General features: G+C 36.1%; 1 protein-coding gene and 1 pseudogene across 4 annotated transcripts; one reads left to right on the top strand and one right to left on the bottom strand.

The window, feature by feature from the left end:
- Positions 1 to 26: 26 nt before the first annotated feature.
- Positions 27 to 4,376, top strand: LOC125203129 (probable lipid-A-disaccharide synthase, mitochondrial). Of its 4 annotated transcripts, none has more exons than XM_048101418.1 (9): positions 27 to 275; positions 350 to 449; positions 852 to 957; positions 1,049 to 1,269; positions 1,506 to 1,584; positions 1,819 to 2,057; positions 2,350 to 2,576; positions 2,806 to 2,984; positions 4,136 to 4,376. In XM_048101418.1, the coding sequence occupies exons 1-9, from the start codon at positions 61 to 63 to the stop codon at positions 4,231 to 4,233; spliced, it is 1,464 nt and encodes a 487-aa protein (XP_047957375.1). In that variant the 5' UTR covers positions 27 to 60; the 3' UTR covers positions 4,234 to 4,376. The 4 variants fall into 4 exon arrangements, with proteins under 4 accessions (XP_047957375.1, XP_047957374.1, XP_047957376.1 ...); XM_048101417.1 differs by lacking the exon at positions 4,136 to 4,376 and adding an exon at positions 3,207 to 3,549; XM_048101419.1 differs by lacking the exon at positions 4,136 to 4,376 and adding an exon at positions 3,187 to 3,549.
- LOC125203128 lies at positions 3,629 to 20,507 on the bottom strand (annotated as a pseudogene).
- Positions 20,508 to 20,936: the final 429 nt, after the last annotated feature.

Here is a 20,936-nt window from a genome sequence, read left to right as displayed (position 1 = left end):
GGGATACGAGGTTTTTGTGTGTTTGGTGAAATACTTTTCTTTTTGTGAAGCAGAGAAGCTATGTTTGTGAAAACTGCGAAGATTGGATTGAAGTTTTTGTGCGTAGGGAAAAGGTCCCTGTCAGTTTTAGGCAGAGAAAGTGTGGGTTCCAAAGATGGGGAGCTGAGAGTTTTCATCGTCGCTGGGGAGGTTTCTGGCGACATTATTGCGTCTCGTTTTATGAATTCTTTAAGAAAGCTTTCCCCTTTTCCCGTTCGTTTCACAGGCGTTGGAGGGTAAGAAATTACTCTGATTTGGTTCACCCAAATAATCTAAAGCTGATTTGATTAAAGCATTAGAATACCTTTAGATTGATGATGTCGCAGCAAGGGTTGGATACCTTGTTTCCCATGGAGGATATTGCTGTCATGGGCATTTGGGAATTATTGCCGCATCTCACCAAGTTTAGGGTAATTCTAACTGCACCAATCCCAACTCTGAAATTTCCAATGCTTTTTACTTTAATGGGGTATTGCCGCTTGATATCACGAAACTTTTCAAATGTTTGTTTTTTCACACGAACTTTAAACATGTCATTTAATATTAGTTGTTGCATTTTTATCACTGGCGAAAAAATCTGAGTACATTCTCTTACCATCATAGCATGTCAGATATGGTTATCACTGAAAAATGATAGTTATATGATTACAAAGTCCCCCCAGAATGCCGGTGGTAAAAATGCAACAACTATATAAGTTTGTAATATAATATGCCAAGTTCATGCGAAAAATCAAATTTTTGGAAAGTTTTGTGATATTAGGCGCCAATACTCCCTACTTTAATTAGTAGTACTCACTAATGTTTAATTCCAGCTCAGGCTAAACCAGACGGTTGAATCAGCGCTAGCTTTTCAGCCACATGTTGTGCTCACAGTTGACTCCAAGGGCTTTTCCTTCCGCTTTCTCAAGCATTTGCGAGGTGATTTTGCTATAACTGCCCTTGCCTTTTTTCAAAGGATGTCTTATTTAAATAAAAATGTGTAGGAACATGGGAAAAATGCTTTTTGCAGCTAGATATGGTCCACAAGGACTTGCTACTCCTCAACACTTTCACTATGTAGCTCCATCATTTTGGGCGTGGAGAGGAGGTGAATCGAGACTTAAAGGACTTGTGGGGTTTGTCGATCATTTGTTCTGTATCCTTCCGTTTGAGGCACAAATCTGTAGATCATATGGACTCCCTGCTACATTTGTCGGCCATCCAGCACTAGAAGATGTTTTCGACCTCAAGGTGAACTCTCTTGTTTGATGCTCAACCGTTGATGGCCATTCATGACCATCGATGCTCGTTTTCTTCCCTGTTCCATTTTAACAAAATGAGAAACCGACTAAAAATGCTCCCTTATCCATTTTCGAGTCTGACTGATGGCCTCATGGTGCTCTAATTCGGAACAAAAGGATGGTTTACTTCAAATTTGTAGATTTTTCCTGTCTCTTTTTGTTCTAGTTTAATGTTTTTCTTCGCAGAATGACAATTACATGGACAGGGAGTGGAAGGTTCAAGGTGATGGCGAGGAATTTAGAAAGAAATATGGGGTGCCCTCAGGTACATTAAACTAATTTAATCTCTAGGTATTATACCTACATTGGTTGGTTGTCTTCTTTTGTTTAAATAATATATAGTTAGCTTTACAGATTGTTAGTTATTACATAAGGTAGAGAATCAGTAGTCAATCTTGAAGTGAGTCGATCTGTGTAAAAATTGATAAAAACATAAGGGAGTGGCAGTGGTTATGTGTTCATATAAGTTGCAAACTGATCATTTACTTTTGTTATTAAGGATCAAAAATCATTTCTGTGCTGCCCGGAAGCCGATTGCAAGAGGTCACCCGCATGCTTCCAATATATGCACGCACTTTGGAACTAATCAAGGATTCCTTCTCGGAGCTGACAGTAGTAATCCATGTGGCACCTAATAAGCATGTGCAAGAGTATATAAGTGACACTGTTCACAAGTGGCCTGTACCTGTTGTATTGGTTCCGGGTGGATCGACATGCATGAAGTACAATGCATTCAGTGTAAGTGTTCACAGTATTCTCTCTGCATGCTTGATAATGAAAGGTCTCTTCTTCATGTCAAGAAGACCAAATTGATTAAGCATGGTTGTAAATTCATTTGTTAGGTGGCGACACTTTTCCGATATAGTTTCACCATTTATTTGCTCGCTGCTGACGTAGCTTCAGAAATGATTTTCTGAATTTGCTTTCCTTATTGCACTTTGCTAGCTGTACCATCTCGCCCCCTAGTATATCATACATTTAGTATTGGATTCACTCTGAATACTTGTAACTGACTTCAAAATTTGCACAGGCAAGTCAGATAGCACTATGCACGTCTGGGACCGTGGCAGTGGAAATGCAGCTTGCTCGTTTACCTTGTGTTGTTGCATATCGAGCACATATCCTGACTGAATGGTTCATACGATATAAAGCTAAAGTACCTTACATCTCACTTCCAAATATTGTCCTAGATTCACCTATAATCCCTGAAACTCTTTTTGAAGCGTGCACTCCTCCACAGTTAGCTCCAGTGCTCCTGTAAGTCCCACTTCCTCTAACATTTTACTCGTTTTCGTGGTTTTATCCTTTTTCTCGTTAGGGCGTGTTCTATTTGACGGAAAAGTATGGAATACGTATATTTTCACGCTTTTAATATATTCTCTAAGATAGATAGGTCCCCAGGTAAGATGGGCAGAGTACCTCTAGATTGAACTTACATTTCGATATGTTGTGTGAAGTGAGTAGTGCTTAAACAGTTGTAACGCAGGGAGTTGATGCACGATGAGAGCCTTCGCCAACAACAGATTACTGCTGCCAATAAGTTTCTGAGTTTGCTGGATCCTCAACAAAAAGTAGATGCACACTCGATATGTAATCCGTCTTTTGAGTACACACCAAGTGTAGTGGCTGCATCAGCAGTATTAAGATCTACGGTGGGCACTTCAGGTTAGAGATTTTTCCTTCACGGTGATATGCCCGAATAATTTCCTACTGAGTTTCTTACATGATGTGATTGTTTTGAATACTATGAAAATTCTGGGGAAAATCTTGTCAGATATGGTAGAAAACAATGTTCAATATTTTGCTATTAAAATCATCCATTTCTTCTGGCTATTAAAATTTTCAAATTTTGTTGGCAAACTACTAGCTCAAAGTTTAAAATCTCAGCCTGGTGCGTAGATGCCGATCTCTACAGACGCTTTCTCGAATCGCCCTCCCTGATTTCTCGATGCCTCTCCATGCCCACTTCATGGAGAAAATCGTTTTACTCTAAAACATAGAGACGAAGGATCTCACGAAAATGGATTCAGATGCATTAATGGAACTATGATGTCAACTCCATGGTGTTGATGGGCAGGGTAGGATGGGGTTAAGACTTGAGTCATAGTGTCTAAATTTCTGTTGCTTCTGGCAACAAATATATTCATCAAAATAAATTCTTGCTCCAATGAAGTAGGGGTCCAGAAGTATTTAAGTAGAATACAAAATAATTTCAAGCTCAGAAGGTAGTTAGAATGTCGAATCTCTTATTAGTAAAAAAAAGGTTCAAGAGACGACAAAGGATGTAAATGTGATGATACTGAAATCAGTTGAGAAAAGAAGCGCCACTCCACATCTAATTGAGTGACTTAAAACAATTAGTTTCCCTGTATAATCATACATATCTCCAATCAATACTTGTTTCTTCTAGGGTCTACTCAAAATCATATGGTTATAGAACAAACAGGAAATACAAGGGCAAAAATGGAAAAGTATAAATACACAGCTATACCCTCTATACATCCCCGCCAAAAATCTTATGCATTTCTAATTACAATAAAATCTTAAGATGGAAATATACCAAGGTAACTCGTAAAACTATGTATAGGTGTGGAGGAAGAACCTTTGATTGACTTTGAGGCTACATCAGCTATTAACAGCTTTTATGCCTTGTTTCCATAAAACCACAATTTTTTCACCACACTGCTTGTACTTGTGACGCGCATATAGACATGATATGCCTTTGATCCGCTTGAATTCTATTCCCTCTCCAAGTTCACTCCTTTACACATCCAATGCACAGCTCTTGGGTATGTACTAATTGTAGATTCTGACAGGTTTCTCAAACGTGTGCCGATTCTACAATGCCAAGGTAAAACAGATTAGGACCAAATGTACATATATTACCAAGGAAGGAGAGTGCATGGTTAAATAACATTGTAGATTGGATTTCCTTCACCAGAAATTCCTCAATAAAAGCAACTAGTTGACTGTCTAACTTGGCAGAATCTAACAGTTCTCCAACTTGCATCAGAAGCCAGACATGATGTTGCAATACCACTAGTATATTAAAATAACATAGTGACTTAGGCATATGTTCCTTGTATTGAAAGGGCAATTTTGTCTACAGTACTAGAGAATCATCTTTCGATATACTGTGATTCACCATACAAAGGGAATCTAAAAGGAGGTGGCAAGCAGATGAGTTGCATATCATTTTAAAATGACTGTTTCATTAAAACGTACTTAGTCTAGAAGTAAAGGAAAGTTTTCCGCATTAAAGCACCAATATGAAACTGCAGTGCAGTGAAAGAATTTTAGCTGCCAAGAAAATCCCTATAAAAGACGTATGCTTTTACAAACAACGTCCATGGCATGTACCACCTAAGAGCAGGAGCTACTTATAAATTGAAAGGATTGAGGTGCCATGAAAGTATTGAGCTGCCACCAGTCATCTTTAAAAAAATTCCAATTCAATGATTGGAAGCAATAAGAAAGTAATCAAGATAATTGTATGGTTTCACTAATAAACAGAGAAAGAAGGAAAATTATAGTAGTAGTTCCCAACTATACATCTATTTTGAATTAAGAGGACCGGATATTATAAAGTGAAACAGCTTCAAATAAGTACTAACCTGGTTAGCTGCATATGACCGCTTTGGAGTGTTGTCAGAGTGCTCTAGTCCAAGGTATTGTTCCCAAGCACCGTAAACATCTCTTCTCTGCAACACGTAAGTGAAATAAAGGTGAGAAAATCACATATATATGAGGAAAGAATCTTGAAGCAATAAGGAAATCATTACCTGAAAACGACTGGACACGATGTCTGAATCTTGAAGATATTCAGGCCGACCCAAAGATAAAAATGCAAACTTCCACTGGGATGTTCCAAAATTATCAACACAAAAATGATATCCAAAAAGAGGAAAAGCAAAACATCCCCATTCCACAGGTTTTCTATCAGGACATTTCAAAAGAGAGAACAACATACCTTGGAGAACTCCTCATCAGGAACATGCAATTTTTTATGTATGCGCATTTTAATCTCACCCAAAGTCTCGTTATCATTAATGGCCAAGAAAAAGGGATCTCCAAAATTGTGGATCTGCTGTAAGGAGAACAAGAGAGGCAACTTGAATATCAATTTGAAGAAGTAAAATTTCACTATGCAGGAGTACAAATGTGTATGTCAGACTACACATTTTCAAGCATCTAATTTAATTACAACCTGATTTTGAGCAGTATCTTTCATAAAATGGTATACATGGATCAAGCGATAATTAAGACCAAGGTTTTTCTCCTCCTCGGGTATCTGCATCACAAAGAAAAATATGAATATTTTCAAGCTCATGTTTAAAAAATTATATTCATGCTATCATGCGAACAATATTTCCTTCTTTTGTATGTTTCTGAATTCTACGACAGACCCATAAATAGGGAAAAGAGATACAGAAGATGCTCAAATACACCCCATTGTTTACTGCTAGGTTCAAATACCTACTATTACTGTACTACTGCTATCCAAGGAGTAAACATTAGGTGCACAGGAACAGGGACAGGGGGAAAGAGAGAGTACCTCCTCAGCACGCAACGTCCAGTATTGATCATTTATATTTTCAATCTTTTCTTGGAGCGGGAATATCTGAAGACAAACAACAGAAATAATGTTTTCAATTTTCATAATAGAATTGCATTAGAACCTTAGAACATCATAAATTTAGTGGACTGCAAAAATCAATTGTAATAAACATCAAAGTTAGTTAAAGCACTAACAAGGATGCAAGTACGTGTGCTAAACTATAGCGAATATTTTTTAACTATGGGTTTTAGCAGCAACTCTGCAACCATAGGGTTAACAACAGCAAATCTATAGACTCCATTTACATGTATTTAGTGCCTCCAAAAAGTTTGGATGTAAAAAATGTTAAAGAAAACCCAGTATGCAAAAGAGCTAATAACAGCAGGAAAAAAAATGTACTCGCATGAAACAAAGATGGAAAATAAGCAGGCACTAACAGCAGCTATAACACCATGAACAATCATTTATGGATTTAGAACAAAAAACTAAAAGTCAATTATGTAGGATAATATGACTATGTAATACTACCTGAATAAGCTCACTCATTTATCAAATAAGATAAAGTAACTACACATTTATGTCTCAAGTCTTGCTGCTAACTGCTATACCATGATAGTAATTAATATACTCTCTCCGTCCCTCTATAGTAGAGACATTTCTTTTCGGCACGAGATTCAAGAAAAAATGTTTTAAAAGAGTTAAGTAAAAGGAGAATAAAGTAGAAAGGAAAAAGGTAGAGAGATGAAGAGAGAGTAAAGTACTTTTTGCCAAAAAAAGAAATGACTCAGCTACAGTGGGACAATTGAAAAAGGAATACGACTCATCTGCAGAGGGACAGAGGGAGTAATAAGCAGAATCAAGTACCTTATAAATCTTATGATAGAAAACCTCCAGCAATCTCAGTTCTGCATCTGGATGAGACAGCTCAACCTGAAATAGGAGTGCAATAAATTAATGTGGGATTCATGCTACTAGAAATCTTTAAAAATTATCTAAACGTGACTAGGAGCATACATTTACTAAAAAAGACTTTGAATTAATATGTGGAGTATCTTAACACAAATACTTTTATCTTTTACTCTACATGCATTTTGCAGCAGGATGATTTCCAGGTCTTACCTTACTCTTGAGATCATTAATGACGTCCCCCACACTACTCTGTTTTGGTAATCTGATAGTGTGAATAACAACCTGAATAGTTTTGGAAATGGCATTGAAAGATCCAGGGAAACATTGTACACCCATAAAAAAAAGAAAAAGACAAACAAAAAAAAAACAAAAAAATCCAGAGGACTGGTCCTTGAAGCACTCACTTCATCTTTAGTGGCATGATGGAAAGCAACTTTCAAAGTTTTTAGGCCTTGCAGTTCAGGCAAAGGGATATCCAGCACTTCATAGTATAGTATATCTGAAATCTATATATTCAACAGACATGGAATGGAAAGCTGTTGTCAACAGACAAACTCGGACCAAACAAAAATCAACTGAGAAAGCTACAAGTTTAATATCACAATCATATACCACCTGGTTATAATGAATAAGCATGTCTGTAAGTCGTTCAGCACCTCGATATTTGATTGGTTGTGGCTTTGGTTGCTGTGAATAACAGTTATGGGATGTAAGCCTAATTTTAGATGCATCATCTAAGCCAAGACGCCGGGCCACATATTCAACAACTTCATCATAATTGTTTTGCTTTGACCTGGAAATTTTATACTTATATCAAGAAGATAATCCCTTGGAAACAGGTAAATGGAACAGTTCAACTACAAGAATAAAATCAAAGAGTTCAAAGATTTATAAACCAAGATTCTCACAATTCCAGACAAAATTCATCTTCCTTTGGCTTCTCCAATGAACGAAAGCGAACAACCTATCAACCATCAAACAAGCTACATAAAACAGAAATGAAGTTTCTGGATGAAAATATGACTGCTAGTGCTTAAAATAATCCCTATTTTTTAATCACAGCTGGTCGACATAAAAGAACAACTAGAATGAACTATGAGAGTACCAAACAGGTGAACCCACTAACGAAATCTACAAATGCAAATGGTTTAGCCATCAAAGAGATACCTGGCGATTGTGCACATAAATCAGAAAAGCAGAGACAGTAGGATAATTGCATTCTTCACTGCTCAGACCTTGAGGAGACTTTTGGAAGCAAATTATGTCACCATCTTCAAGCTGAGTATAGCCAAGAGAAAAAGGACATCATGTGACGCATGGCTTGAGAAATATAGAATTTTTTGGTTTGCCAAATTCAATGAATTTACAATTGATAAACCTGACTGCTACGAAAGCTGAGCTTCTTATCAATGTGCTCGCACATGACATTAGGTTCGTATTTGATTTCCTACATAAATCCAGTGTAAGGTAAATAAGAAAACTTAAAGCTTAAAGATTTAGAATGATGCAAACTCTGAAATACTCACTCCGTCCCACTAAATATGAAACATTTTCTTTTTGGCATGGGATTTTATGTAGTGTTGTTTTTTGAGTGGAGAGAGAAAAAGTAGAGATGATGTTGTATCCATTTTAGGACGTGTCATTTTTACTGTGACAACCCAAAAAAGGAAAACGTTTCATTTTTAATAGGACAAAGGGAATAGAACATAGATGAGAAGCTTCGACCTCAAAGAGTTCAATTTCTTCATCAGGAGCAAAGCCAGCCATTTCATTAAGCTTTTTCAATATATCCATTGGCTTTCCATTTCCTTTCACAAACAGCCTTCCAACATATCTAATCACAACAAATAAAAATTCACAAACTATAGTTATCTATCATGATCCCTGATGCTAGTTCCAACTTCCAAGAATTTGTCAAGAGATCAATCTATCTAATGCAATTTAGCTATAATGAGAAGACAATAGACAGCATGACATACTATGAGGTGCCAATATATTTGATGCAAAATTGGCACAAGACAAGATGAGACATACCTGAGCTCCTCTCTGATTGGATCATAAAGTTTGAAAAACAAAATAATATCCTCCTTAGTCTTCTCAGGTGGAGGAAGAGGTTGCATATCCTGTATAAATGGTAATGGGGCACAAAAACTTAAGACATAAAAGTCAGGAGCATAAATAATCATTAAGCATTAGCAAAAAAAAGCAAATTTTTTTTACCAGGCCGACTGCTACTTCCAGAAATAATTTTAGCTCGGCATTATTTGCCTTGTTGGATACTTCTCTTAACTGGCCTACCTGAGGAAAACAATAAGCAGAATGTCATAAATGCATGTAAAAGAAGAGATCCCAATACACAATGTAGAATAACTGAAAAATCTGATAAAAAAAAAACTTGAGCAGGTGAATGTCATTGGACTAGCAGTTTCCAACAACAAAGACCGTATTCTTCTTACTCTCAAATGTCAATCCTAGATGGAAGGTTCATCCCAGTTTAAGCAGTAGAAGAGGGAATTAAGGATTGCCATATCAATCAAGGCCACCATATCAGAAGCTACATGTAAAAAACTAACTATCATTGCTTTGCCCCACCTTTCAAATTTTGTCCTTTTAACTAGAGTGCTTTCTCTTATTGGATCCACCACATGGTTATTCTACTTAGCTTGAGGTTATTTTCCCCTTTAATATAATTGCTTCTAAGTAGTTTAATACTCCAACTTCTTTTCTCATCAGTCATCACCACACCTAGCATCAAGCTATTCCAATATAATCCGACTTGCCATTGCCCTCTACAAGTAGGCATCCAGCATATTGAAGGACAATTGCTTAGAGCCGTTTACAAGTTTTATGATGGAGCAGGAAGTAAATGAAGTGTTAAGATCTTAGCAGCAGTACTATAACAGAAATTAATTATGATCCAACAGTAGTTCCACAATGGCCACTGAACTCTTTTAAAACCAAGCATGCATCCATTGGAAAACCCCAATATTCTATGTTATCATGCCTTGATAGACAAAAAATATTGTATTACTCCGTACATTTTATAAGCTATTATAGACATGTAAAAACTTGACCTAGTTTTAGGTGTGAGCTTCTAGCCAAATGGATATTTTAGCAACCACCAATGTCGACAAGAACATAAGAATCAGGGTGTCAAGCATTTACAGAGAGATGATGTTAACTTGTTTCAACAATACCTACATCAACAAGGACAGCAAAACATAAACAAATAAAAGTACTTACAGATTGATTTTCCTCTTGAGGTGTGAGTGGGCGGTTTGGGCGGTATGTATGATTTTGGCGTTTGGCCCATAACCAGAAACGTTGAAATTGCACTGGTATCCCAAACTCCTTCGCAACTTCTTCCTGAGAATTGACATGATAATGAGATAAGGTGCCACATTGTAGTTAAGTATCTTAAGACCACCAAATCCCCCACCTATGAAAATCAATATTCAACGTATAGTGGTAAAGCTATAAATCAAGTTCATAAAATTAATCTTTGAGAAATTCTGCTACAGGAAATGCTCCAGTTGAGAGAAGCCTAATCTTCATCTTGTATTTTGATAATAAATGGAATCGCTAATTTTAAGAACCAACTCATGCCAAGGTACAATAGTTACATGCACTGATGCACCAAGCCTTTCAGCATCCCCAAGATCAATTGAGTTAGGTAATTAGCCCTCAAAAGGTCAACCACCAGCCATTATGGTGTTAGGTTGACAATGATATAGGTTGGAGATGGATTTCATTTCACCTAGTATTCTTTACACATTAATGGAAGGAAGTACTTAAGACGGATTCAACTGATTCTGTGATTATCCTAACCTTGGTCTCTGTGATACTCCCTCCATCCCAACAAGAAATTGTGTTGAATGAATTAAATGAAAATAAAATAAAATAGGAGAAAGGAATAAAGTAGGAGAGATAAGAGAGAGTAAAGTAAGTAATGACATAAAGTTAAGAGTGGTTAGATGTTTTTTTTGTCAAAAAAGGAAACGGTTGAACTTAGTTGGGACATCTAAAAAGGAATACGACCCAACTTCGTTGGGACAGAGGGAGTATCATGTTTCAGACAAGACCAATCAACCACATCCGTGACCTTGAAAATGATGTAAAGTGATCAACCCAATAGCAGTAACTCAAACTCCAATCTAATGTATACATGTGAGTTGTTAAACTCTTTCTACATTCTGTGTGTGAGTCCAGAAGCACACACACATTGCATACATAATACATAGAGAGGACTTCCATCACTCGCACAAACATTTTTTGAGTTTCCTTGGTAGATTTTGAGACATAAGCATTCAGTAATATCAGTTCCAAAATGATCTTGATGTATATACAACAATGTTATCAATCTCGTATGGCGGCTTATGGCGGTTTGCCTAAAAACCGCCACAGGGATATGACGTATTAGTATGGCGGATATGGCGGTCAATAATTAAATAAATAAAATAATACTTATACATTTATATATAATTCAAAAATTAGAAATGCAAGAATATGTAAAGATTAAGATACCTTAAAAGAACTAAAAGCTAGCTGTTTCTGAATACGGAATTGGCCGAACTTTGTCATGATCCACAAGATCAAAATATATATCCTTTCCAATCTGATGAACTAGATCCTCATCTTGAGCAACCTACAAAAGCAATCGATAACAGTTGAGAACAACCTTCCATGTAAAACATGTGAAAACGAAGAAGAATAACTACAAAAAATACGAGACCTTAATAATTGTGTAGAGGTGAGCCTCAGCCTTTTCCTTTCTCTTTTGCTCTTTTTCTTCCTGCTCTTTCTTCAAACGTATCTGCAAATAGATCCGATTAAATCAGAGTAATGAATACGATTAAGAGCCAAAACTCATAGACTTACCCTTAGATGTTCTGCTATGTCTTTCTCATCCACATTGCAAATGATTTTATCCGTGTCGCTTTCACGTATATAAACAAGCATGTAAGCGTTTGAATATTTGGTGAATTTGAATGGTGAGTTATTAAATCCAGGATTCGTCTGTGGTAGCTGTGTCAGGGAAGAGAAACTGTGATTTGTGGAACATGACCAAAATGCAACCAGCATACAGGTAGACGCCAAAATTAATGCCTTTAAGTAATTCACTAGTAAAAGGAAGCTAGTGTAATGTAAATTGCTCTACCTCTTCTTCACCACCATATTGCTCTTCTAAGGCACGCTTCATGTCTTCTTTGGTCACACGCTCATCATCAAATTTGAACCTAGAAAAACATAGTCTAGGAAATTCATCAACATAAACCAACAACCTAAATTACATAATGACACGGAAGTGGTGATCCCAAACACAGTTTGCAGCAATATCAGATTGCTATTAAGGAAGCAGAGCCAAAGAAAAGCTCCATAGCAGTCTTGCATTATTTTCCTTGGAAAGACAATGTCTCCAGTAACAGATTAATATAATGAATCTCAGCAAGTACTATTATAGCATACCATGAATAAATAATCTCAAAATTAAATTCAGAAAAACAGAGGGAAAAGGACGAAAGAGAGTGAAGATAATCCAGGATGCATAACATGGCATACCACTGATCAGAAAGTGTTGGCCGTATATAAGCATAATAGTGTCCACCATGCACTCCCCCACTGTGAACCAGGACACTGCAAACAAGGATATTATTCAGTACTTCCTCCATCCCACCCTAAGTGGAGCATTTCCTTTTCGGTACGGGATTTTATGTAGTGTTGTTTTGTGTGTTAAGTGGAGAGAGGATCAAGTAAGAGTGGGAAAAGGTAGAGAGAGTGATATTTCTATTTTAAGAAATGTGTCATTTAGGATGGGACATCCCAAAAAGGAAAATGTGTTAGGGTGGGACGGAGGGAGTATTAAGAATCAATAATATTAATCCCTGCTAGAAGTTATAAAGGTGCTGATAAGTTGGAGGAAGATGTAGAAGCAGACTTGAAAATCATCTAAAGATAAACCAATAGGAGGACATTCACTAACTTGGAAAAATTGAAGTGAAGCAGGTGACAGAAACTACACGGCTGTTTAAAAAGCATGTATTGATAGGAATACCTGTGAAGGGTGTATAGGTTGCGGACACTGCTATCTGCCTCAGGAGATAAATATTTTCTGTTCTCTCTATCAAGGTCAAATTGCAAAGGGAACTCATAACGATCATTTATCTGCTTGGTCATACAAAAGAAAGGTTACAGTTTTAAGCAGCTAGTTAAATCAGAAACTTAGATCATGTAATGTTCTAGTACAATCTAATTTATGATCACTCGTGACTGGATAGATCTAATTCCCTGGTTGAAGATGGGACATAATTATTCAAATAATACAGCAAACTATGTAACAAATGCTGCCAGTCCACAGAGTTACTATTGAAGTAATTATGACATGAGGGATCTCCACCATGAAGAACATAAGATGTTTTCCAGAGAGAGTTATAATGTCTTTCAATGAGAGAGTTATACTGGAATGAGGAGGTTAGTCCATCCAGAGGCATCAAATTAGTTGAGGATTCAAGTTTCAGGCATTTAATTAGATTTTTGCAAGATACAGCTTTCAGAATTGCATTGGCAGTACAGTCCAGAAAATTTTTGACTTGCAAACTCAACTGATTTTTTAGAAACAATGTCGTCAGTTGATCCTAACGTGTAAGTAATCATGTCGAATTAAACTAAATCACCTACGTAAAAACTATATAATGTTACGAGCAAAAAAAGGCACGCATTCATATTCTTAAAGACTTAAACTACCAAGTCTATTCTGGCAAAGATATTAAAAGTGAAAAAAAAAAAAAAAACTTCCCCCTCCATCCACGAAAATAGTCCCAAAAGTTTTTCTCAAAGACTTAATCCGCTTTTTCTCCCTATCTGTCTTACTTTACCAATTTTCTAAAAAAGGAAAGTTTTTCTCTTTCTTTCTTACTTTACCGATTTCTGATTAAAACCCATGCCGTCCACAAATGGGACTTTTTTTTTTGGACGGAGGGAGTATAATATTATACTAGTTTACTCTAGAGGAACACAATTGTATATATAACCCACAGCTGACTGCACATAATGGGATGACAACATTGTTGTGGTAGTTTTGCTTTAAGGAAACTGCTGATCACTCATCTCTTCCCAAAGCAAATAAGCATTAGCATATATCTTTGAGACTAAAGGGGAAAAAAGAGAAAACAAAAGGAAAGGAAAATATGAATCATAAGCAGTCAAATGCCAATAGGGGATATTAAGTAAGAAGTTACCTTGACCATAGTATCACGAACAAAATCGTATTCGAATCTTTTTAACTGAAGCTGAAGAACAGGAGGGAAATCAATGAAAAGGACACCTTTCCTAGCATCCTGCAAAGCAAGCAGTCGCTTAGACATGAAACCAGGGGGGTGAAGGCACATAAATTTTGTTTAGAGGTATATTGTCATTTTATTTTTCAAGAGAGAAAATTCTAAAGCAAAGGTAACGTCTCAAAAAATTAAAAATTATATAATTTTTACATAAGCTTCAGAGATTTTCTCAACAGTTATACTTTCTATTCTCCATTTCCTGTCCTTTGTTTTTCCTTCGCCAATTATAGGGTGTTACTACCTCTTGACAAATATATCCAGTGAATTAGCCAAGTGATTTATGCATTCAATTAGTCTCTCAACATCCTCCTAAATAAAAAGCTAATGATGAATAGAAGAGGCCAACCTGCAATCCATACTGCTCAGCATGATACTTGTTATCACCCTCAAGACGTTCTACTTCCACATATTTGTCAAAAGAAGCATAAATATCTTTACAACCTTTAACATCAAGCTGCAGATCTGGCACCACAAGTGTAAGTAACATTAGGAAATTAATAACAGCTCCAAGTCACTCTAGTCAAACCCTATGACATACCATAGAAAGATTCCTTTCTTGTTGATTTGTACTCCACATTAATACATTCTATGTAATTCATATGGTGCCCCTCAAATAACTGCTGTATTGTGCCCTCCACTACAGTTCCCTGAAATAAAAATCAATTATAAAATAAGCATCTTATTAGCAGCACACTTGTGGAGAGCAATTTCACTTTCTCTTTCATCAATTCAGCAATCATAAACTCTGAAGTGTCGTCATATTACTTTCATTTTGTCTTCAAGTTTTTCACAGAGAACCCTGTTCAATTCTTGTACATCATGCTGCATAAAAGAATCATATGTATCCCAACCAAAAGACTTCGTCAACTCCTTGGTTGCAACACTTGTATCACTGTACTGCAACTTATAGAACAAGCTCTGAAGGGCCAGAGGGATGCTTCCATATGGGTTATCATTTTCTGTTGTTGGCATGTGGTATACAGCCTGCAGCAGAATCTCAAGTAAGTTCCTTCCCATGTAAAGTAAAAAAAAGACAGCACAACAGAAGAGCAAACCTTTCTAAAATAAGGAATATGATACAGTGTCTGGAGGAGGGAGTTCATATAGCAAGTAGCACCCTGATTCTTCAGCCCTACATAACCTGTTTCTTTCTTTGAGTCATGGGACCAGTAATCAACAACTTTACGAACAGCAACATCAGCCTCAATTATACACGTGTCATTCACAAGGTAACCACGACCAGGGTCATAAAGGTCACTGAGTGGCATGAATGAGGTGAATCCCCAATCACTTTCTCTGGAATTGAATTGGTGTTGTGTATCTGCAAAATTAGTTAATCAATCATACAGCCAACAATTATAGCAAATGAGTTATAAAGAACCTAATCAAAATCCTGAAGAAAGAGCAAGCCAGCACGAAGCAAAAAAGTTCCAAGCATAAGAATCATACATGCACCTGAAGACTAAATTATACTCCCTCCGTTCCATAGTAGTGGAGTCATTTTGCCATTTTGGTACGTTTCATAGTAGTGGAGTCATTTCCCCTTTTAGTAAAAGTCACCAAATTTCTTCTCACTGACTTTACTCTCTCTTACTTTTTTATCTCTTCATCTCCCTACCTTTTTCATTTCCTACTTTATTCTTCCTTTACTTAACTCACTTAATGTATTTTTTCTTAAACCACGTGCCAAAAAGAACACCTCCACTACTATGGAACGAAGGGAGTATTGATAAAGTGACTGCTTTGGATTATTTGCAGTATTAAGAGACTTGCAAAGATATATTTCGTCAATGCATGTGTAACAGTGTAAAAAACACAACAAATTGCAGCGATAAAGAGTACAATGTGACATATTGTCGTATGAAGCAACTGAAAAGTATTAATAAAAAACAAGAACTATGACCAGCTTTCAGGCATATTTGCCTACTCCCTTTCATATTTTCATGGCTAGAACACTTACAATGTCCCTATCTACAGTTCAGTAATTCCTTATATTGATTGCTGAGCATAGAAAATGATCCCTATGATCACCATCCATATAAAGATATTATCCATGTAGGAAATTTAACCTCTACGTGTACATAGAACTTTTTTTTACAACAAGCATGACAGGCATTCACCCAAGTGAATTTCTTGTTCAAAGAGTGTTTTTTGCCAAGCTAGCTTAGCTAGTCAAAGAAAATTTTATAGTGCCTAGCCTTATTAACATGTTTTTTAGTTTCTAATATGTTAACAAATAAGTTGTCAGTTGACAAAGTTGTGATCAAATAAGTAAGATATATTTTAGAAATAAAATTGGAATCCCCTTACTTCTCTAGAACAACTTACAACCTCCCACCATCTTATTTTGGGAGCATATATATTTCTTTGCATAAGAAACAAGAAAGTTTCATTGAAGTTATGGAAATTGTACAAGATAACAGTTACCTACAAACTTGTAAGAATATAAGTTTTACAAAAACCTGGTAAGTTGTTCTAAAAGCTTATAAACTTAGTCAAACAACCTTTAGATCTTATTCATGAAATCTAAAACCTGTCCAGACAAACTAAACTAACAACCGGAGTGCAAGAGAGAAATTAAATTGGCATCAACCCTTTTCTGTTGACACACATAAAATATCAATAGAAGATACTTGATATACATGATAACTCTCATTATTGTATTTTCTATAAGAGAATTTTAACTACTAATAACTCATTTGACATATTCGAGATTATGGAACTTATAAGGTTTCTTATTTTCTTATGAATGAATAGATAAGTTTAAATATCATGTCACAGTGGAGTGGAATCGAACCTGAGGCCAAAACCTTTGGCCTCGGGCATTAACTACACTACCCCTAGACCCAACACAAGCACATGGCAATTGTGAAGTTTAACTGTTTAAGAGTCTCCATTATATACAATTATTCCACTGGTGGGATATATCCCATACAAATAAACAAAATGGCAAGACAACTATGATTTCCCAAGCCACACATACCAGTATCAAATATGTTCTTGGCCCAGTTTGCGTAGGCACATCTATCCATTTTATAAGAATCAAGGGATCTTATCATTGAGAAAAATAAAATTACAGAGGGGATGAGAATCCCCAAATATATAAATAAATAGTTAGCAAACTAAATGACACTGTTCAAATGTCCAATAGTAGCAAGTACAAGGAATGCTATGAAATCTATGCGGTTTGAAACTGACCAGCCAACCCCTAAATTTAATGCTCTCCCAAACTCATTGATGGATTTCCTCCGAAATTCCAAAATTCCTCCTATTCCTTTCTAACCAAATAGACCATCAGAGCACTGACAAGTATCTGTATATACAAAAAGAAAGAAGATAATTGAGTCTGATAGGCTAAAAAGATTCCCCATTACCAAAGAAACAAGGCATTACATCAGCACTTAAGACAACAAGTGGAAATCAAACTCCAAAACCTGATGTCAAAAAGATACCTCCAAATAGAAACAAGGAAAAGTAGCATCTTAAACTCCCATATAATGAATCTAACAGCTGAACACTATAGTAAAAAGAATGTAGAAATGTAGTTAAGATGCCCTTCTAGCAAACACAACCAACAATGCAGCAAATGAGCATCATTCAGCTGCATGTTGTCCAGCAAGACAGGATGCCTAATAAAAGAAATGGAGACTCGATCACTAACAATAAAAATAAAAATACAAGATTTGGCTGGTATATAATATAGTCCTTAGAACTTAATACTGAAAAGAGAGGAGGTGATCTATTCTATCATTCAGGGTTAGGCAGCAGCAGGATTTGTTCTGCTGATATGGGTAAAGACTAAAGGAAAGTGAAACATAAGAACATCAGCATTGTTCTACATGCACTAGAGGTGAAAAGTGGGAATAGAAACTGAAGAGGGGAAGCTAGGAATCAGAAATGAACAGTAAGCATCTGAAGTGACAAGATGCCTACAACTTGCTTAAGGTTGTGTGAGGACTGCTGGAACTAGAGGCGAACTCGGGGAGTTTATTTGAAATCCATACTTCCATAGGTAGGTACATTCAACTTATGCAGCGAAAATCTTAATGCTCAATGAATTTATATAGTTTAAATCACTAGTTCATTCTGGATTAATTTAAATGTTTGTACTAAACCTAGTTAATTTATATCCCTCACCACCTCCCACACACTAAAGTCACAAAGTTAACACAATCACACACAGAGTTGCGGGAGAGCGCGTGCATTCACACTTCTGCAAACACGCTACAATAACTATTCTATATGACTAGAAATATTATCATAGAAGTTCAATATCATTAACATATAAATTCACATTAAATTAAATTTTCCCTGGTTGTATATTATATAACAACCAAAAAAATGCTTGATCAAACTTGGTGTAAACAATTTGATTGTGGATTAGAATTTCTCTAAACAAATCCACCCTAAACAAATGTTTGGTACAAACAGAGGATTTTTCCCACTCCAACTGAGAACGAACAAGCATGCTGTCGCATCTTAAAGAGAAGCAAATGGCATCAAAATACCATTATTTCCCCCCTTTAGCATTATTTTTTATAATAATATCCGATTAGAATTACTGTGTAATATGTCTAAAGTGTTAGCTCTCCTCTCAGAGCTTGCATTCATCCTATACTAGTAATTCATAGAATATCTTTCTATTATGTATAGTATTTACTAATTAGTAGGAAGCCATAGGCCGAAGGGGCTAAAGTGGCAGGAGAACAGAATATCCTACAGACTTTTTCTAAAATACTTCTACGGGGGTATATTAAAAGATGTGAAAGTGCTGTAGTTTGTAAACATATGAATATCAGAAAGTGAGACAAAAAAGCTTATTTTTAAGATAATAAATGCTTTCAACTTGGCACAGAAGATCTAAGATTAATAATTTAGAAAACCACTTTAAATGACTCTCTAGCGAGATCTGGCATCAGAGAGCATTTCAGATACAACATAATGATGTAGGGTAGTACCCACAGCTGAAGCAATACTAAAGTTTTTCTGGAAAAGTTTAGTCAGTTGTACTTGTATTGAATTAGTGAAACTAAGAACGCCAAGAAAATCAGAGAATTTTTCTTTCGCCACACTACCTAATTATTCCCACATCTACAATATTTTCGAAATGAATATTCCTAAAGCAGCTGCCAATTAATTCTTACCTTTCCTTATTGTGAATTTGCTGTGAATTTGATTAATCACAGACAGACTAAATTGTGCATATCTGCTCCAACCATAGGGTAAAGCAGAAGAGTCCGCAACATCAAGATACATAGACAGATGATCAACATTGTTCCCTTTTGGGAATATAAGAATTCGCCTGACCACCAAAAACATAGCTTGTATCAGCTTGAACATAATACCATCAAAACAAAAGACATAATATGAGGAAAAGCACAATGTAAAATACCATTTGAAACCTCCAACATGAAAAACTTCAGAATAATGTTTCTTCATGTTCACCTTTGAGAAATTCTCGATTTTCCAAGTAAATCGTGCAGATGGTGGTTCATCTATCGCTTGTGCATCCACAGCATTTGTTGTTGCTTCAGTAGAAGCAACTAGATAATAGAGTACAACAACCCAATAAGAAGAAGAAGAAGAAGAATAAAACAAATGAAAAACCAGCCAAACCTCCCGAGCACCAACAACCAATACATGACAATAGATGCCAATTGCTAAATTATGAAAGACTAACCCAACTCAAAGAATCAGAAGTGCGACTGCTGAGATTCCATGATGTTGACAGAATCACAATTAAAGCAGTGGCTAGTCGAAATTAAAACGTAATGACACCTTTAATACACAAAGGCAATACCTTCCATGGGTTGAGGGCCTTCTGGAGCAAAATCAGCATGTGGCACAAGCATCTGCTCGCCTTCTGCCTGCTAAATAAATAGACCAAAGCCACATGTCACGAATATGGATCTAATAGGCCTACTGTTGTACACTTATCCCTGACCCAAACCCTAAAATTTGAGCACTAAGCGTAATACACCACAACAATCTTCAATCTCAATCAATGCAAAACTCGTAATTTCCACTTCCCAAAAAACACGCCATCAACAGGAAAATGCCATCTTACAGCTGAATTCAACACAAAAGTGAAAGAAAACTCAAACAATACAAAGCCATTAAGTAAGGCAATCATGCAAACAAGGGTATCTACGCCCACGAACTGCTATTATAAACATCAAAAAGAAATTTTGTTTAAAAAAAATGAAAAGATAAGTCACTTACGTCGATTGGGGGAGTTGTTAGGAGAGTCATGGGGCAAAACTGGGGGAGCGCGATCGATTGATCGGGATTATTTTGCAGAAATTTCAAGTTTTTGTGTGAAAAGAATAGTAGCAGTGATCGATCTAGAGAAAGAATTACTAGGGAGATTGGAGTGGTTCGAATTCCAAGGGTAGTTTCGGGATTCCAATTGCTGTGATTCCCTTTTACTGTGTTGATTTTATAAATGTTGGTGAGTTAATTAATTTTGATTGCCACGTTGGAGCCAGAATTGTTTAATCAGATTAAAGCTTGAAATTGGATTCACATTTACCAAAAAAAAAAAATGTTTCTAAGTAGTACTATTAATTTTGTTAGCTTTTGATATTAAAGATTATATTTGATCCATATTTAACAATTAATTTAGCTTTTGACCTAGATTGAAGATTTAGAATCAAAAGCTAAGAGTACGTATAATAGTGTTCCATAAAGAACACGTTCCTTACTATTTATTTATGGACCTGGCCTTACTTTGATTCATATTTATTTATTTACCATTCTTTAACTAGGGCACAACACTCACAATCATATTTTTCCCCCAAAAATATGCTCTTCACA

This window comes from Salvia hispanica, chromosome 2 (genome assembly GCF_023119035.1).
Source record: "Salvia hispanica cultivar TCC Black 2014 chromosome 2, UniMelb_Shisp_WGS_1.0, whole genome shotgun sequence".
Classification (NCBI taxonomy): Eukaryota; Viridiplantae; Streptophyta; class Magnoliopsida; order Lamiales; family Lamiaceae; genus Salvia; species Salvia hispanica.
The sequence above is the reverse complement of the archived record's forward strand: the minus strand, read 5'-3'. Positions and strand labels throughout refer to the sequence as shown.

Bases quoted from the DNA above. Each gene is read 5' to 3' on its own strand.
- LOC125203129 (XM_048101417.1), top strand. From the start codon at position 61: ATGTTTGTGAAAACTGCGAAGATTGGATTGAAGTTTTTGTGCGTAGGG. The intron at 276-349 runs GTAAGAAATTAC...GAATACCTTTAG, and splicing joins CGTTTCACAGGCGTTGGAGG to ATTGATGATGTCGCAGCAAG. The intron at 2,577-2,805 runs GTAAGTCCCACT...GTTGTAACGCAG, and splicing joins CAGTTAGCTCCAGTGCTCCT to GGAGTTGATGCACGATGAGA.